At 42.5% G+C, this 20,678-nt stretch overlaps 1 protein-coding gene across 2 annotated transcripts in view; it reads left to right on the top strand.

Annotated features, from left to right (window-relative positions):
- The window catches only part of LOC115111803 (lysyl oxidase homolog 2B-like), a 70,252-nt gene that overhangs the window by 25,310 nt on the left and 24,264 nt on the right, over nt 1-20,678 (top strand). For both annotated transcript variants that reach the window (XM_029638242.2, XM_029638241.2), the window contains exon 4: nt 1,355-1,566. In XM_029638242.2, coding sequence (XP_029494102.1) covers nt 1,355-1,566 — 212 coding nt within the window. The remainder of the gene's footprint in view (nt 1-1,354; nt 1,567-20,678) is intronic.

The following is a 20,678-nucleotide window of genomic DNA, read 5'->3' as shown; positions in this document are numbered from 1 at the left end:
CACCAGCACTATGGTGGGACTGTTGGAGTTAATGTGGTCGTCTTTGGAAAAAAACAGTCGAGGAAAGAGTAGACTGATCTTTTTCAGTTTCTCTGTGGTTTGGTGGCATCTGAACATTTCTGTGGAATGATGTCGATGACATTTCAGGAAAACCTTTCCATGGAGATGTAACTGGCCCTATGGGCCCTGGTCAAAAGTAGTACACTACATTGGGAATAGGGTTCCATTTGAGACACAAGCCAGTGGCTTTAGGCCTGAGAGGACAGGACCTGGGTTTGATTTGTGTCTCAACCAGACCTTTCTCAGCCTTTCTCAGCCTATCCGCTAAGAAAAGACAAATATCCAGACAGTACTTCTCTCCTCTGTTGCCCATGGCCTACACAGTCACATAGCGCAGGAATGTGGGTTGGGGTTTTGGAAGAGAGGCTGTTTATTCAAACCCCCCAACAGGCATCACAGAGGAAGGTCTCCAAGTTACTTTTTGACACAGACAGACATGTAGACAGATATACGCTGCCTTTGAAATTATACAGTATTGATCTGGTAATGCTTGCAGGAGAAGAGAAAAACACCTCAGGCAAGTCAGCATGTCACTCTCACCACAGATGGTTCAATAAGTGGAACAATATTCAAATCTTATTTCTTGTAATATTACAGTAAATGGAAGATCTTTGGTGGAGAGTTGCCATTGATTTTACAACCAATCATAATGCTTTGTGGGTGTTTTTCTCTATCTAGAACAAAACATGAATCTGCACACTGGTAAAATGCTACGGAAGTGTTTAATAGGCCAACGTTTTGACCCCAGACTGGGCTTTCGTCACCTACCAGCATCTTTCCAGTGACACCCTTTAAAATGTGATAGAAAGTGTTGTATGAGTTGCCATGGTCACTCCTTTGATTTCCTTGTTGCCAAGCAGTTGCAGTTACAGCTGGGTCTGAGCTGTCATTAATTCGGTGATGGGATTGTAAAAAGGTTTGGGTATACTGTAGAGGCTTTACGAGGGAATGCAATTAGAGTGTCGAGGGGGGGTCGATGCCTTCGGTATACGATTATGTAACAAGGGAAAAAGGCCAAATGTACTCACATGTGGAGTGGTTATTTTGAAGATGATAAGGAAAAGACCATAGAGTAAGAGAGGGGCCATAGAGGACCACAGGGGAAGAGACCTATAATTTATAATGACTTACATTTTTACAATACAGATGCCTCTTGGTCTATGAATGTGAAATGAACCCTACCACCTATTAACGTATCTGATATGCTCAATACCTTGCTCATTCAATCACTGATAGCAGAGATATTGTATTAGCTGACACTCATATACTCAAATATGCACGTTTTTGTTCACAGAGTTTAAACATTCAGGTGGAGGACGTGCGTATCCGGGCCATTCTGTCGTCATACCGCAAGCGCATCCCAGTGACGGAGGGCTACGTGGAGGTGAAGGACGGGGGGAAGTGGAAGCAGATCTGTGATGTGGAGTGGACCAAGCACAACAGCAGAGTCATCTGTGGCATGTTCGGTTTCCCCGCAGAGAGGAAGTACAACGCCAGAGTCTACAAGTGAGTGAGAGCCGGGACTTTCCTTAACTGAATCCTCTTTGTCCCCTTTGGGGACTTAAGGCCACAATGAGCTCCCTCTGTTTCTTCCTGTCCTTGGCTAAAGGGATGGGAGTGTAGAGATCAATACTGTATTCGTCTCTATGGATGGGGCATGGTAGCAGCAGCAGTGTCCATTATATTGGAGTGTTATGGAGCAGGACAACTGTACGTATAAGTAAGTATGCCTTGTCCGAGCCAGAATGGCCCATCTCCTGTTTCTGTAGCGTGAGGCCGCCTAATGTACAAATACATCCCCTGGACAGGACGCTACTGTACATACTGTATGTTTTTCTTGCAAAATGCTTATTATGTCAACTTGAGAGACCTTGTTTTGATCAAGCACGGGCCTTTATTCATCTTCAGACATGTATTAAGGCTGGGGCGGTCAATGTATAATTTACACTTACTCTCCCAGTTACTCTCCTAGGCCCAGTGCAACAAAGCAGTAAAAGACCCATATCTCATGTTAGTCAAGATTAATTATTGGTACGCGACATAGAAACCTTGACTCTTAAGCTCTCCACTCACTTCACTCCGTTATTTAGCACGTGTGCATGCGCTTGGGTGAAATCAAATATTTTGAGGCAACGCGCACCTTTTTGTAACATGATACACTACTACATGACCGAAAAGTATATGGACACCTGCTCGTCAACCATCTCATTCAAAAATCATGGGCATTAATATGGAGTAAGTCCCCCCTTTGCTGCTATAACAGCCTCCACTCTTCTGAGAAGGCTTTCCACTAGATGTTGGAACATTTCTGTGGGGACTTGCTTCCATTCAGCCACAAGAGCATTAGTGAGGTCAGACACTGATGATGGGCGATTAGGCCTGGCTCCCAGTCTGCATTCCAATTCATCCCAAAGGTGTTCGATGGAGTTGAGGTCAGGGCTCTGTGCAGGCCAGTCAAGTTCTTCCACACCGATCTCGACAAACCATTTCTGTATGGAGCTGACTTTGTGCACAGGAGCATTGTCATGTTGAAACAGGAAAGCGTCTTCCCCAAACTATTGCCACAAAGTTGGAAGCATAGAATCATCTAGAATTAATTGTATGCTGTAGCGTTAAGATTTCCCTTCACTAGAACTAAGGGGCCTAGCCTGAACCATGAAAAACAGTCCCAGACCATTATTCCTCCACCAAACTTTACAGTTGGCACAATGCATTGGGGCAAGTAGCGTTCTCCTGGCATCCGCCAAACCCAGATTCGTCTATCGGACTGCCAGATGGTGAAGCGTGATTCATCACTACAGACAATTTCCACTGCTCTAGAGTCCAATGGAGGTGAGCGTTTAATCACTCCAGCCGACGCTTGGCATTGCGCATGGTAATCTTAGGCTTATGTGAGGCTGCTCGGCCATGGAAACCCATTTCACGAATCTCCCGACGAACAGTTATTGTGCTGACATTGCTTCCAGAGGCAGTTTGTAACTCGGTAGTGAGTGTGAGAGGATTTGTATGCGCTACGTGCTTCAGCACTCGGTGGTCTACTACTTCGTAGTAGATGTAATGTACCTCGCTGGTGCGCGCAATCCTAGACTCTCAAAAATAGCAAGATTCACTTGTGGGCGATAGCAGATGATAAAAACAAAGAAAAATCACGTTGAAAACATCATCACCACTGTTATCTTAAACCAACTGCACATTTGAATAATAGCTACATCCCACTGGGCAAATCACGTAATTTCAAGGTGGACAATTGAGTAATATTTGGTTGAGATGTTAATCAATGAGATTACAACCTATATTCACACAATCAAAAAGACAGCCATTTCCATTTTATTATCACTATGCTTTCAGACCTCTACATGCTTTGTAAATAGGAAAACCTGCAAAATCGGCAGTGTATCAAGTACTTGTTCTCCCCACTCTATACCGTGAGCGCAAATGAGGTAAGATAAGGGAGTAAACACTCAACTCATCGTGTTTGGAGGACAAAGAATGCTGATTTGCATCCAAAGAACATCATACCTACTGTGAAGCATGGGGGTGGAAACATCATGCTTTGGGGCTGCTTTTCTGCAAAGGGACCAGGACGACTGATCCACTTAAATGAAAGAATGAATGGGGCCATGTATCGTGAGATTTTGAGTGAAAACCTCCCTCCATCAGCAAGGGCATTGAAGATGAAAGGTGGCTGGGTCTTTCAGCATGACAATGATCCCAAACACACTGCCCGGGCAACGAAGGAGTGGCTTCGTAAGAAGAATTTAAAAGGTCCTGGAGTGGCCTAGCCAGTCTCCAGATCTCAACCCCATAGAAAATCTTTGGAGGGAGTTGAAAGTCCGTGTTGCCCAGCAACAGCCCCAAAACATCAATGCCAAGCGTTGATTTGATTTTGATTTGATTTGATTTGAAACCATCACTGCTCTAGAGGAGATCTGCATGGAGGAATGGGCCAAAATACCAGCAACAGTGTGTGAAAACCTTATGAAGACTTACAGAAAACGTTTGACCTCTGTCATTGCCAACAAAGGGTATATAACAAGTATTGAGATAAACTTTTGTTATTGACCAAATACTTATTTTCCACCATAATTTGCAAATAAATTCATAAAAAATCCTACAATGTGATTTTCTGGATTTTCTTTCCTAATTTTGTCTGTCATAGTTGAAGTGTACCTATGATGAAAATTACAGGCCTCTCTCATCTTTTTAAGTGGGAGAACTTGCACAATTGGTGGCTGACTAAATACTTTTTTGCCCCACTGTATGTCTGTTTTTGCCTCTTCGTGCGGTGACGTCGATAGACCAGTCGTGAATTAGTAGGGTTCCAAGTAGCTCTAGATAGCTAGCAGGCCGCGGTTAGCAGAATGGGCCTGTTGGAATCCTCGGGCAGATTATATTGATATTCCAGTCGTAGAGGATCGGCGGGGTTCCGTGCCCCGTACCAGCAGTATAAGGGATCTGGATATCGTAGCCCGGGAATGGGCTTCGGTGGTAGCCCAGGAGCCCTAGCCGGGCTAGCTTCAGGCTAATTGGTGCTTGCTCCGGGATGGAATCGCTAGCCAGGAGTAGTCACCCGGGATTGCGGTTAGCTAGTTGCTAAGATCCAGATGAAAATGTTCAGAGTTTGCGGTAGATCCGGGGATATGGAGCAAAAACAATAGGTCCATTATGCTCTGAACATTTTCGAGAGCAAGCACCAAAATCGAGAGCTTTCCAAGCTAAAGGTTAGCTGATAACCGCTAGCAGTGGTTTGCTGACTGATAGCTGGTGGCTAGTTAGCTGGCTAGCTTCAGTTGAGGGATTCCAGATCCGAAGTAAATAGAAATACTTTAGAAAAAAAAACAGATCCACTCCACATTGGGTGAGGTGGGTTGCAGGAGAGTATTTAGAAGTTGAGGTTTAGGAAAATATTTAAAAAATATAATCGAAGGAAAAGATATAAAAAGATATATACAAGGGACACGACAGGACAAAGACAAAGACGTCTGACTGCTACGCCATCTTGGATTTAGATTAATGTGTTATCAGTGTGCTTCATATAATAGCAGAACCAAATGACTTGTATTGCAGTTGATATTATATAAAAATGATATTGTGCAAGTGATCAACGCTGTTTGAGATTCTGCACAGAATCGACCTATGCATGCTATCTTGAAAATGCAGCTTCATATGATTACACAAGATGAAATGTATAGTTATAGTAACCTCAAAATGTGTCCATGGAAGTGTTACTCATTTTAAGGTTGAATGTTACTTTAGTTTATAAAATAGTCTTAACTTTAGGTTACTTACTGTATTACAAAAGTAATATTCAATTGTGTTTGGTTAAAAACGCAACTAAATATCAACATTTAAAGGAGATGTATCTACTGCTTTATAGTTCCATCTGAGCCACTGGTTTAATCCCATTCTTTAACTTTTATTTTTGGTTGAGTTTGAGAGGTGACTCCCAACATATAATTTGTTACCTTGCGGACAAGTTAATAGGCTATTTATTGTGTGATTTAGTCCTATTCTTTAATTTAGATTTTTGGTTGAGATGGAGACGTGAATCCAACATATCAATTATTTTGTAGACAAACTGGAGTTAAACCTATCGAAGCAGAAGATACATCTTCTTCAAATGTTGATATTCGGTTGCATTGACAACCAAACACAATTCACTACTAAATATATACTAAATACATTTGAAATCAACCAGAGCTTGAAACCCTAGGCCAATTCTATTTTTTGCTGAATTCCGGGTTAAAATTAAACAATAGCTGTTGATGACTTTACAAATTATATATAGGCCTAAATAGCATAATTGATAACACATTATTGATTAAGGATGGTCACATTTAATTTCCTCTGTTAAACCTACCATTTGGAGTAACTTACATAGTGAATCTATTTTGTTTTTAAACCTGTTTGGGATAGGGGGCAGCATTTTCACTTTGGATGAAATGTGTGCCCAGAGTAAACTGCCTCCTACTCAGTCCCAGAGGCTAATATACCATACCATTAGTAGTATTGGATGGAAAACACTCTGAAGTTTCTCAAACTGTTTGAATGATGTCTGTGAGTATAACAGAACTCATATGGCAGGCAAAAACCTGAGAAAAACCCAACCAGGAAGTGGGAAATCTGAGGTTTGTAGTTTTTCAAAGCTTGGCCTACCAAATACACAGTGTCTATGGGGTCAAGTTGCACTTCCTAAGGCTTCCACTAGATGTCAACCATCTTTAGAAACTTGTTTCAGGCTTCTGCTATAAAGGAGGGGGGAATGGGAGCTGAATGAGTCAGTGGTCTGGCAGAGTGTCTCAGGCTCGTGACGCACGGTCCCGACAGAGTTAGCTCTCGTTCCATTGCTTTTCTACAGACAATGGAATTCTCAGGTTGGAACATTATTGAAGTTTTATGTTAAAAACATCCTAAAGATTGATTCCATGCATCGTTAGAGATGTTTCTACGACCTGTAATGGAACTTTTCTAGTTTTTGTCTGGACGTAGTGCTTGCGCCTCCTGAAGATGGATCACTGGGTTTAATACGCTAACAACAAGTGGCTATTTGGACATAAATGATGGACATTATGGAACAAATCAGTCATTTATTGTCGAACTGGGATTCCTGGGAGTGCATTCTGACGAAGATCATCAAAGGTAAGTGAATATTTATTATGTTATTTCTAACTTCTGTTGACTCCAACATGGCGGATATTTCTTTGGCTGGATTGGGCTCTGAGCTCCGTACTCAGATTATGCTTTTTCCGTAAAGTTTTTTTGAAATCTGACACAGCGGTTGCATTAACCAGTTGAAGCTATGTGGGCGCTATGTCATTATTGGATAAAAAGACGTGCCCGTTTTAAGCGCAATATTTTGTCACGAAAAGATGCTCGACTATGCATGGAATTGACAACCTTGGAAATACAAAACTCTGACGTCTCCAAAACTGCAAAGATATTATCTGTGAGTGCCTCAGAACTAATGCTACAGGCGAAACCAAGATGCAACTTCTAACAGGAAATGAACAGGATTTTTGAAGCTGTGTTAACTAACGTCTCCTTATATGGCTGTGAATATGCTGGGAACGAGCTTATGCGCTCTGCCGTTCATCCAAGATGTCTGCAGCATTGTGGCGTATTTGTAGGCATATCATTGGAAGATTGGCCATAAGAGACTACATTTGCCAGGGGGCCGTCCGGTGTCTTTTGTCTAAATTGGTGCGCAATTGTCAGTAACACTCATTTTGCCATGGCATACAGACAGAGAAGCACACTTCCAGGAACGATACCACATTGAAGAGATATGTGAAAAACACCTTGAGGATTGGTTCTAAACAACGTTTGCCATGTTTCAGTCGATATTATGGAGTTAATTTGGAAAAAAGTTCGATGTTTGGATAACTGAATTTTCGGGTTTTTTTGGTAGCCAAACGTGACGCACCAAATGAACCGATTTCTCCTGCACAAAAAAATCTTTCAGGAAAAACTGAACATTTGCTATCTAACTGAGTCTCCTCATTGAAAACATCCGAAGTTCTTCAAAGGTAAATTATTTATTGAATGTTTTTGCTGGTTTTTGTGAAAATGTGGCCTGCTAATGCTAACGCTTAATGCTAACGCTAAATGCTAGTTTGCTATGGTAGAGAACCATATTTTTGAAAATCTGAGATGACAGTGTTGTTAACAAAAGGCTAAGCTTGAGAGCAAATAGATTGATTTCATTTCATTTGCGATTTTCATGAATAGTTAACGTTATGGTAATGAGCTTGAGGCTGTAGTCACGATACCGGATCCGGGATGGCTCGACGGAAGAAGTTAAGGAGAAGTCTATCTTTAATTCTGTGAATAACACTTGTATCTTTTATCAATGTTTATTATGAGTATTTCTGGGATTTGATGTGGCTATTTGCAAAATCACCGGATGTTTTGGAATCAAAACATTACTGAACGTAACGCGCCAATGTAAACTGAGATTTTTGGAAATAAATATGCACATTATCGAACAAAACATTGAGTAACATGATGTCCTATGAGTGTCATCGGATGAAGATCATCAAAGATCATCAAAGGTTTGTGACTCCTATCTTTGGCTGGAAAATGGCTGTGTGTTTTTGTGACTTGGCTCTGACCTAACATAATCATATGTTGTGCTTTCGCTGTAAAGCCTTTTTAAATCGGACATGGTGGGTAGATTAACAAGAAGTTTATCTTTCATTTGCTGTATTGGACTTGTTAATGTGTAAAAGTTATATATTTCAACAAAAAAAAATGAATTTTGCACGCTGCCTTTTCAGTGGAATGTTGTCGAGGGGTTCCGCTAGCGAAACGCCTGCGCTAGAAAGGTTAACAATCAATTTCACGATAGCACATTGGTAATAGTTACTGACAAAGATCATCGCTAAGCTGGGCTTGGGGTAAACCCTGGATGGGAGACCAAAGGGTAGCTGTATATAGATCAATGCTCCAGTAGGAGATGCTGCCCAGACTGCTTTTTTTTCTCTAATTGTGGATATAACATTGAAGATCTGACGTTGTTTTAAAGATGTACTATACTGAAATTGCTCCGCCATTTCCTGGTTGCTACAATTCTAGTAGTTTATGTGACAAAACAAGGAAGTATAGTGTAGATAATCAGTGTACCATTTTAACCACTGTGAAATATATTTTCCATAACCAAAAATATTGTATTGAAGCTGGTATTGAAGGTCGTTTACAAAACAGGAAGTATAAGACATAACAACAAAAAAACTAAGAACGAGGAGCATAAAAATAGCGCACATAGAACAGATCTAACGCTTCTAAAAAGTTATATATTGCAGCTTTAAAGGTACAAATTAAACATATTTTGTACAATGTTTGTCTATGTTGAAATGTGGTTACCATGATAACATAATCCTTTGATTGAAATTTTACCCTCAAAACCACTTTGATTACTTTTTTCAAATACAATGTATTTTCCACATGACAATATGTTGACAAAATATGTTGAAACAACGTTGATTCAACCAGTTTGTGGCCAGTGGGATGTAATGAAAGTTTAAATTTGTTTTTACTTTACCTCATTTTGTGCCTGCCAGTTGTCTGTAGGCTACTCCGCTAGCAGCTTGCTGGCTAGCTGGCTAAAAACAGCAAGCAAGCTAACCTTTTAGCCTCTCACATCTCCCCCATGTGAAACAATCCGCTGTGTAGTTCAATAATATGCCGTGGCTTAGCTAGCTAACATCGCCAGGACATCGCCTACAAGTGTGATCATGGACCGTTTTTCTGCTCATGAGCTTAGCTAGCTAACATCGCCAGGACATCGCCTACAAGTGTGATCATGGATTTCTACTGGAGAAGCAGTTTCTAGGCATCTTCATGATAAACCATCTTTGTTGGGACCCTGGGGCTGAACACCTCGCTCTGCAACAGGATCCTGGACTTCCTGATGGGCCAACCCCAGGTGGTGAGGATAAGCAACAACACCTCCACCACGCACTGATCCTCAACACGCAGGCCCCCCAAGGGGATGTGCTTAGTCCCTTTCTGTACTCCCTGTTCACACACTACTACATGGCCACGCACGACTCCAACACCATCATCAAGTTTGCTGACTACACGACGTTAGTAGGCCTGATCACTGACAGCAATGATGCATCCTACAGGGAGGAGGTCAGAGAATGGTTCCAGCATCTCCCTCGACTGCAAGGCCCTACAGAGGGTGGTGCTGACGGCCCAGTACATCACTAGGGCTAAGCTCCCTGCCATCCAGGACATTTATATCAGGCAGTGTATGAGGAAGACCCGGAAAATTGCCAAAGACTTCAGCCAACCCAGCAATGTACTGTTGTCTCCACTACCATCTGGAAAAAGGTACAGGAGCATCAGGTCTCGGACCAACAAGCTCAGAGACAGCTTCTATCTTCAAGACATTAGACTGCTGAATAGCTAACCAATGGCTGCTCACCCCCCATCCATCGTCTAGCTGCATTTACTCAATCTGCACTGACATTAATGCACACTCTCAGGTCTCTATCCACACACACTGTCACTCTCTCTCACACACACGCATGCGCACACACACACGCACACATAGCGCACACACAAACACACACTTACACACACCTTAGAGGATGCTGGTGTGGGCTCATTATAGGAGGAAGGGCTCATTATAATGGCTGGAATGGAATAAATGGAATGGTATCAAACACATCAAACATGGAAACCAGATGTTTGACTCCGTTCCATGAATTCCATTCCAGTCATTACATTGAGCCCGTCCTCCTATAGCTCCTCCTATAGCGCCTCGATGCTGCTACTATTTATTATTACTTAACCGGCTGCCTAGTCACTTTTTACCCCTGCCTACATGTATGGGTATATTACCTCAACTTACACCATATCCCTGCACATTGGCCTTGTACAGTATATAGCTTACATTTTTGTGTGTTTTATTTCTCATGTGCTATTATTTTTTATCTGATCTAGTGTTGTTTCCATGTTTTTTTTAAAGATCCTATTTCTATTTGGTACCTCTGATATTGAACTCTGCATTGTTGAGGAAGAGCTTATAAGTAAGCATTTCGCTTTATGGTTCACACCCCGTTGTATTCTGTCATGTGACAAATAAACTTAGATTTTATTTGAGTTATTCCAGTTTGATATGTATCAGCTAAGAATAGAAGATCATCATTTTTGCTTACTGAGAAAAAAACACATGGCTATTTTTACCATGACCAAAATAGCCTAGAATCATATAGTTAATTTCTTCTTTTTCATTCTCGTTTTTTTTCTTCTTCATTACCCTTTCTCGTCGATTATGCTAACTTAACTGTAATGGTCTGAATTGGTTACTTATTTTGTTTTACTGTATTATTTTCTTGTTAAGACCTTAAGACCAAAAATATGCTGATAAAGAGATTTCATATGTAAGGCTGCCACTTGCCGGTATGCTGCAACCCCGTAATTAAAGTGCAGGTTGGGGGAACCAGGACGGAAGGGCTAGGGGGAGGGGGCTGGGGAAGGGGGGGGCAGGGAAGGGGGAATGATTTGTAGAGAGGTTCTTCTGGGTGGGAAGCGGCCAATGAGTGGGTTTCCCTGTGGGTCATGCTTTTTATTTTATACCCATGGGCTTATCAACACTAAAAATAACAATGACATTTTAGATAAAAAGAATGGTAACACTAGCTATTATCTTCAAAATGAAACTCTGCATACAAATGAGACACACACACATCAAATGTATCTAACTTAGTGACAACCGATGTGACATATTCAAAACACTACTATCAGAGCTTATTTCAGTGTGAAGACCAAGATTTTGTTGTCATACTGTATATTGTTTGCATGTACTCAAACAAGAAAGGAACACCAATGCAAGTTTTATATTTCAACATGAATCAATACATGACAAACAGCATACTGTAAGTGTAACAGTATAGACTTTACGCCCGTCCCCTCGCCCCGACCTGGGCGCGAACCAGGGACGCTCTGCACACGTCAACAGTCACCCTCGAAGCATCGTTACCCATCGCTCCACAAAAGCCGCGGCCCTTGCAGAGCAAGGGGAACCACTACTTCAAGGTCTCAGAGCAAGTGACGTCACCGATTGAAACGCCACAAGTGCGCACCACCGCTAACTAGCTAGCCATTTCACATCGGCTACATAAGCACACATACAGTAAATATGCAAACATACAGTAAATATATTTTGCATATGCAAAGGAAGAAAAATAGTCCTATTTGTACTACTGTACTGTACAGTATTTCACCTTTATTTAACCAGGTAGGCTAGTTGAGAACAAGTTCTCATTTGCAACTGCGACCTGGCCAAGATAAAGCATAGCAGTGTGAACAGACAACACAGAGTTACACATGGAGTAAACAATTAACAAGTCAATAACACAGTAGAAAAAAATGGGCAGTCTATATACAATGTGTGCAAAAGGCATGAGGAGGTAGGCGAATAATACAATTTTGCAGATTAACACTGGAGTGATAAATGATCAGATGGTCATGTACAGGTAGAGATATTGGTGTGCAAAAGAGCAGAAAAGTAAATAAATAAAAAACAGTATAAAAACAGTATGGGAATGAGGTAGGTGAAAATGGGTGGGCTATTTACCAATAGACTATGTACAGCTGCAGCGATCGGTTAGCTGCTCGGATAGCTGATGTTTGATGTTGGTGAGGGAGATAAAAGTCTCCAACTTCAGCGATTTTTGCAGTTCGTTCCAGTCACAGGCAGCAGAGTACTGGAACGAAAGGCGGCCAAATGAGGTGTTGGCTTTAGGGATGATCAGTGAGATACACCTGCTGGAGCGCGTGCTACGGATGGGTGTTGCCATCGTGACCAGTGAACTGAGATAAGGCGGAGCTTTACCTAGCATGGACTTGTAGATGACCTGGAGCCAGTGGGTCTGGCAAACGAATATGTAGCGAGGGCCAGCCGACTAGAGCATACAAGTCGCAGTGGTGGGTGGTATAAGGTGCTTTGGTGACAAAACGGATGGCACTGTGATAGACTGCATCCAGTTTGCTGAGTAGAGTGTTGGAAGCCATTTTGTAGATGACATCGCCGAAGTCGAGGATCGGTAGGATAGTCAGTTTTACTAGGGTAAGCTTGGCGGCGTGAGTGAAGGAGGCTTTGTTGCGGAATAGAAAGCCGACTCTTGATTTGATTTTCGATTGGAGATGTTTGATGTGAGTCTGGAAGGAGAGTTTGCAGTCTAGCCAGACACCTAGGTACTTATAGATGTCCACATATTCAAGGTCGGAACCATCCAGGGTGGTGATGCTAGTCGGGCATGCGGGTGCAGGCAGCGATCGGTTGAAAAGCATGCATTTGGTTTTACTCGCGTTTAAGAGCAGTTGGAGGCCACGGAAGGAGTGCTGTATGGCATTGAAGCTCGTTTGGAGGTTAGATAGCACAGTGTCCAATGATGGGCCGAAAGTATATAGAATGGTGTCGTCTGCGTAGAGGTGGATCAGGGAATCGCCCGCAGCAAGAGCAACATCATTGATATATACAGAGAAAAGAGTCGGCCCGAGAATTGAACCCTGTGGCACCCCCACAGCGACTGCCAGAGGACCGGACAGCATGCCCTCCGATTTGACACACTGAACTCTGTCTGCAAAGTAATTGGTGAACCAGGCAAGGCAGTCATCCGAAAAAACGAGGCTATTGAGTCTGCCGATAAGAATATGGTGATTGACAGAGTCGAAAGCCTTGGCGAGGTCGATGAAGACGGCTGCACAGTACTGTCTTTTATCGATGGCGGTTATGATATCGTTTAGTACCTTGAGTGTGGCTGAGGTGCACCCGTGACCGGCTCGGAAACCAGATTGCACAGCGGAGAAGGTACGGTGGGATTCGAGATGGTCAGTGACCTGTTTGTTGACTTGGCTTTCGAAGACCTTAGATAGGCAGGGCAGGATGGATATAGGTCTATAGCAGTTTGGGTCCAGGGTGTCTCCCCTTTGAAGAGGGGGATGACTGCGGCAGCTTTCAATCCTTGGGGATCTCAGACGATATGAAAGAGAGGTTGAACAGGCTGGTAATAGGGGTTGCGACAATGGCGGCAGATAGTTTCAGAAATAGAGGGTCCAGATTGTCAAGCCCAGCTGATTTGTACAGGTCCAGGTTTTGCAGCTCTTTCAGAACATCTGCTATCTGGATTTGGGTAAATGAGAACCTGGAGAGGCTTGGGCGAGGAGCTGCGGGGGCGGAGCTGTTGGCCGAGGTTGGAGTAGCCAGGCGGAAGGCATGGCCAGCCGTTGAGAAGTGCTTATTGAAGTTTTCGATAATCATGGATTTATCGGTGGAGACCGTGTTACCTAGCCTCAGTGCAGTGGGCAGCTGGGAGGAGGTGCTCTTGTTCTCCATGGACTTCACAGTGTCCCAGAACTTTTTGGAGTTGGAGCTACAGGATGCAAACTTCTGCCTGAAGAAGCTGGCCTTAGCTTTCCTGACTGACTGCGTGTATTGGTTCCTGACTTCCCTGAACAGTTGCATATCACGGGGGCTATTCGATGCTATTGCAGTCCGCCACAGGATGTTTTTGTGCTGGTCGAGGGCAGTCAGGTCTGGAGTGAACCAAGGGCTGTATCTGTTCTTGGTTCTGCATTTTTTGAACGGAGCATGCTTATCTAAAATGGTGAGGAAGTTACTTTTAAAGAATGACCAGGCATCCTCAACTGACGGGATGAGGTCAATGTCCTTCCAGGATACCCGGGCCAGGTCGATTAGAAAGGCCTGCTCACAGAAGTGTTTTAGGGAGCGTTTGACAGTGATGAGGGGTGGTCGTTTGACTGCAGTATGTAGATCAATTGTACGGAATAGATAAAGAAACTGTCAAAATACAGTAAAATCACAATCATAAGGCAAGAAACAAATACTGTTGTTTGGTCCCGCCACAGATTTTCATCAACATCACAGGTGATTTTCTCCATGGCCAGACAGTGGGGGAAATATCTTCTGGCATGACGCATCCACCCATGACAGGACTCTGCTGGAATGTCACCACAGGCCTCCTCCATTGCCTGGAGAAGGGCCATACCTTCATGGGGTTTGCGACCATACACCTTCCACGCCATGCTGAAAAAACTCCTCAATGGGGTTGAGAATTGGCAATATGGTGGGAGATAAAGAATTGTAAACCTGGGATAGTCTTGGAAGCAGTTGCTGACCTGAGTAGCCCGATGGAAACGTATGTTGTCCCAAAATTAGAACATACATTTGCTGCTCAGCATCACCTGGCACTCTCTACTCTGGGTGAAAAAGATTGACATGTACTGTATGTAAGGTGTTCAGGAAATTAAGGAGATGGGCAGTGTTCTATAGTCCAAGGGTGGCATGGCGGTGGATGACCCCATTTGAGGCTCATAGCTGCGCATATGGTGACATTTCCCCCGCGGTGGCCAGGTACAGTGCATTAGGAAAGTATTCAGTTCCCTTTACTTTTTCTTCATTTTGTTACGTTACAGCCCTCATAAATCTACACACAATACCCCATAGTGACAAAGCGAAAACAGGTTTCAGAAATGCAAATGTCAAAAAACAGAAATACCAAATGTTTCTCCATGAGCTCAAAAGGGAATTAGGTATCATGAATAAAGGCAAATCACCTGGTTGTGACGGTATTCCTCCTGAGGTCTGTTGAGTTCCACTGTTACTTCAAATGATTAATACAGCCGTTCACAAAGGTTCATTGGGAAGGGATGTAAGTACAGCACTAATTTAGCTTTTATTTAAAAAAAAAGCTAAGGACACCTCCCAGTGCTCTCACTGTCGCCCTGTCTTTGATAAACACAGATATTAAACTATTTTCAAAAATTATGTTGTCCTTGTCTTGAAACGTACCTACCCAAATGGGTAGATCTGGACCGAAGGGGGTTTGTTAAAAAAACGATTATCCTCAGATAAACTCCGTCGTTTATTTCATATCTTACATGCTTCGTCAGAAACCAAATCTCCTTGGGCAGTTCTATCTCTCGACGAAGAAAAAGCTTTTGATAGACTAGAATGGCCATATCTTTGGGCATTTTTGGAACATATGGGAATTTCTGTAGTTCAATGCTTCCCTTGTTACAAAATGTATATGACAAGGATAAAATTAAAAAACTTGCAGATGGGAAAAGACATGGGACTATCCATATCAAGTTTTAAATGGTATTTTCAGGCACTAGCATTTCATCCCATCCTAAATTGGTTTAGACATGATTCTTCAGTCCCCTGGCTGAGTATAGACAGATATGGCGTCTCCTATTGCCCTGGAAGAGGTGGTCTTCACTGATATATCCCTTAAACAATGTAAACTATGCTTTTGTCCTACTATTGCGCACACAATTTAAATTTGATGCAAATCAAAATGTCGTGCCCATACTCCTTTCACAATAACCCCTTGCGATCTGGAGGGTGGCCTTTTGCATCGCCCCCAATGGTCCAAATATGGAATCCGTACCCTTGCCGATGGTGGTGGGTGACTGACCAGCAACCCTAGTTGCTAGGGCAGATTGTGGGTACAGTACATGTTTTATGAACGTATACTGTAATTTGAAATGGATAATGCACCTGTAAGCCCCCCAACAAAAAATAACAAAACAAATAACAATTAAATAAGAGTTCTCTCATAGTGGAAATTATGAACCTATGTGGTTTCTTTCACACCCAAATATGCTACTGAAACTTTAGGCCATTATTCACCAAACGTACAACTCACCAGAACGTTAACCTTCTTACCCTCTCGCTGTGGATACATTTTTTTAAATTATTGGTGCTCCACTTTATCGGATAGAGAACATATTTGCTTCAATCAGTGGTGTAAAGTACTTAAGTAAAAAATACTTTAAAGTACTACTTAAGTCGTTTTTTGTGGTATCTCTACTTTACTTTACTATTTATATTTTTGCCAACTTTACTTTTACTTCACTACATTCCTAAAGAAAATAATATACTTTATACTCCATACATTTTCCCTGACACCAAAAAGTGCTTGTTACATTTCGACAGGAAATTGGTCCAAGTCACACACTTATCAAGAGAACATCACAGGTCATCCCTACTCACTCTGACCTGGCGGATTGAGACGTAGCCCAAGCAAAAAAACATATATCTCGAGCTTAAACAAGATGGATTTTGATGGGATTTTTTTTTAATGCTAGTTAGATTTCCGCGGGCGCGGACATCAACTCTAGGGGGTTAATACAGAGCAATAATACAAAAACATCCTGTATTCTGCTTCACATCACACAATCTCTTAGAATTTACAGTTTTTCTCAATACTTCAAAAAATGTTTTAAACAATGTTGTCGATTTTCAAAACAGAGTCTGCACGGCACAGAAATTTCTGGCCTTTTGCAAAACATTAAACACTTTTTCAAAATGATGTTGCCTTCTCAAAACAGAAATACATTCATCAAAACGATATTATACAGTCAAAATTGCAGATAGTGTACATTCATCAAAAGAACATGTCTGCCTTCAAAATGATTAATGCAACGATACTTATCTCTTGAGTCCTAGCAGACAAAACAGTAAGATAGTCTGTCTCTAAAAAATCTCAGTAGATCAATACATTTTCGTTGCAGTCACTAAATCATGATGATAAAAATTGGAAAAACAACTATCCAAAGGTGCTGAATTATGGGCAAGTACTCTCCTTTAATGCATACTTCACCAAACAATTTCATACACATTAAATCAAATATTATTTCTGATTTTAAAAATCATTAAAAAAAAAGAAGAAAATCACATTGTGTGAAGGATTCATTTATCGGCGTCATCACAATAGTAATAAGGAAAGATGAATACAATGGAGGACGTGAGAAACGCAACTAATATGAGTGCATAGGCCTCAATCCACACCAAAGCAAAGCTCCATAATGGAGGGTCACAATGTCGAAGATGATGACTTAGAAGTAACCCAACTTCATTCTCTCCATCTCTGAATGTCTGCAATATTGTACAAAAAAATCATAAAAATCATCAACCATTTGTATTTAAAGTCATTTTCTTGCCTTACAACCTGACCTTAGAGCACCTAAGATATGCAAGTCAGGTACTAAAGCAAGAACATTTCTGAAATTCTGTAAATGTATTTGATCATAGGTGTTCTGCTATAGAAATTTGCTTGTACGCAATTGAGAAAAACTGTAAGTAACCTTCCCCCCCTTTGTATATATACTGTGTATACCGGATCAGTGCATTCCTTAAAGTAGTCGTAATGGGGTACTGACTGGGCTGGGGAAAGATCTAACTCTTACATACACGTGGAAACCTGCAGAGGAATAGCCAGCGGCTATTAATCACCTCTAGATCTGAAGCAACCTTGAATATACTGTCTCGGTAGGGGTAGAGAAGGAGAGAAGTTTCCTCTTAGGTAAACACAGCACAGCAGCTCCCTACTTTCCATCTCTCCCGGCCTGCACCTGGTTTAAACCCATGAAACATGCAGATTGTTTTTATAGTCTGGCATTTGGTCTAGGCGGCGGCACACAGCCAATGTCTACAGTTATTTCATAATCCAAACTTTGCCTCTGCTCAAATGCCTCTGTATGCCCTCTAGTTTAACGTAGCATATTCCAAATCATTTGGAGGTCATAAGGGTTGAGTACACATCTTCCAGATGGATGTCATCCGTGCCGTGGTATGTTTCATTTTAAAAAATGCATCTTTCAAAATAGATGATAGCACCTGCAAACTTTAAAGCTGATGAAAAGTACACCCTAAAGGAGTTACTGTAATCTAAATACAGTATCAAATCAAATCAAATTTTATTTGTCACATACACGTGGTTAGCAGATGTTAATGCGAGTGTAGTGAAATGCTTGTGCTTCTAGTTCCGACAATGCAGTAATAACCAACAAGTAATCTAACTAACAATTCCAAAACTACTGTCTTATACACAGTGTAAGGGGATAAACAATATGTACATAAAGATATATGTATGAGTGATGGTACAGAGCAGCATAGGCAAGATACAGTAGATGGTATCGAGTACAGTATATACATATGAGATGAGTATGTAAACAAAGTGGCATAGTTAAAGTGGCTAGTGATACATGTATTACATAAGGATGCAGTAGATAATATAGAGTACAGTATATACGTATACATATGAGATGAATAATGTAGGGTATGTAAACATTATATTAGGTAGCATTGTTTAAAGTGGCTAGTGATATATTTTACATAATTTCCCATCAATTCCCATTATTAAAGTGGCTGGAGTTGAGTCAGTGTGTTGGCAGCAGCCACTCAATGTTAGTGGTGGCTGTTTAACAGTCTGATGGCCTTGAGAGAGAAGCTGTTTTTCAGTTTCTCGGTCCCAGCTTTGATGCACCTGTACTGACCTCGCCTTCTGGATGATAGCGGGGTGAACAGGCAGTGGCTCGGGTGGTTGTTGTCCTTGATGATCTTTATGGCCTTCCTGTATAACATCGGGTGGTGTAGGTGTCCTGGAGGGCAGGTAGTTTGCCCTTGGTGATGCGTTGTGCAGACCTCACTACCCTCTGGAGAGCCTTACGGTTGTGGGCGGAGCAGTTGCCGTACCAGGCGGTGATACAGCCCGCCAGGATGCTCTCGATTGTGCATCTGTAGAAGTTTGTGAGTGCTTTTGGTGACAAGCCGAATTTCTTCAGCCTCCTGAGGTTGAAGAGGCGCTGCTGCGCCTTCTTCACGATGCTGTCTGTGTGAGTGGACCAATTCAGTTTGTCTGTGATGTGTATGCCGAGGAACTTAAAACTTAGGATCAGCGGGGTGGAGATGTTGTTGCCTACCCTCACCACCTGGGGGCGGCCCGTCAGGAAGTCCAGTACCCAGTTGCACAGGGCGGGGTCGAGACCCAGGGTCTCGAGCTTGATGACGAGCTTGGAGGGTACTATGGTGTTGAATGCCGAGCTGTAGTCGATGAACAGCATTCTCACATAGGTATTCCTCTTGTCCAGATGGGTTAGGGCAGTGTGCAGTGTGGTTGAGATTGCATCGTCTGTGGACCTATTTGGGCGGTAAGCATATTGGAGTGGGTCTAGGGTGTCAGGTAGGGTGGAGGTGATATGGTCCTTGACTAGTCTCTCAAAGCACTTCATGATGACGGAAGTGAGTGCTACGGGGCGGTAGTCCTTTAGCTCAGTTACCTTAGCTTTCTTGGGAACAGGAACAATGGTGGCCCTCTTGAAGCATGTGGGAACAGCAGACTGGTATAGGGATTGATTGAATATGTCCGTAAACACACCGGCCAGCTGGTCTGCGCATGCTCTGAGGGCGCGGCTGGGGATGCCGTCTGGGCCTGCAGCCTTGAGAGGGTTAACACGTTTAAATGTTTTACTCACCTCGGCTGCAGTGAAGGAGAGTCCGCATGTTTTCGTTGCAGGCCGTGTCAGTGGCACTGTATTGTCCTCAAAGAGGGCAAAAAAGTTATTTAGTCTGCCTGGGAGCAAGACATCCTGGTCCGTGACTGGGCTGGTTTTCTTCTTGTAGTCCGTGATTGACTGTATGCCCTGCCACATACCTCTTGTGTCTGAGCCGTTGAATTGAGTTTCTACTTTGTCTCTATACTGACGCTTAGCTTGTTTGATAGCCTTGCGGAGGGAATAGCTGCACTGTTTGTATTCGGTCATGTTACCAGTCACCTTGCCCTGATTAAAAGCAGTGGTTCGCGCTTTCAGTTTCACGCGAATGCTGCCATCAATCCACGGTTTCTGGTTAGGGAATGTTTTAATCGTTGCTATGGGAACGGCATCTTCAACGCACGTTCTAATGAACTCGCACACCGAATCAGCGTATTCGTCATTGTTGTTATCTGACGCAATACGAAACATATCACAGTCCACGTGATGGAAGCAGTCTTGGAGTGTGGAATCAGCTTGGTCGGACCAGCGTTGGACAGACCTCAGCGTGGGAGCTTCTTGTTTTAGTTTCTGTCTGTAGGCAGGGATCAGCAAAATGGAGTCGTGGTCAGCTTTTCCGAAAGGAGGGCGGGGCAGGGCCTTATATGCGTCACGGAAGTTAGAATAACAGAATAACAGTATCAAAGTGAGTACTGTGTAATGACATACAGTACAATGCAGTAGAATTGACTGTATTGTACTGTAAAAAAAGTCAATGCTACCATAATCATAATACATTAATGAATGGATGAATTAATTAATTCAATTCA

Source organism: Oncorhynchus nerka, linkage group LG27, assembly GCF_034236695.1.
Source record: "Oncorhynchus nerka isolate Pitt River linkage group LG27, Oner_Uvic_2.0, whole genome shotgun sequence".
Classification (NCBI taxonomy): Eukaryota; Metazoa; Chordata; class Actinopteri; order Salmoniformes; family Salmonidae; genus Oncorhynchus; species Oncorhynchus nerka.
The sequence above is the reverse complement of the archived record's forward strand: the minus strand, read 5'-3'. Positions and strand labels throughout refer to the sequence as shown.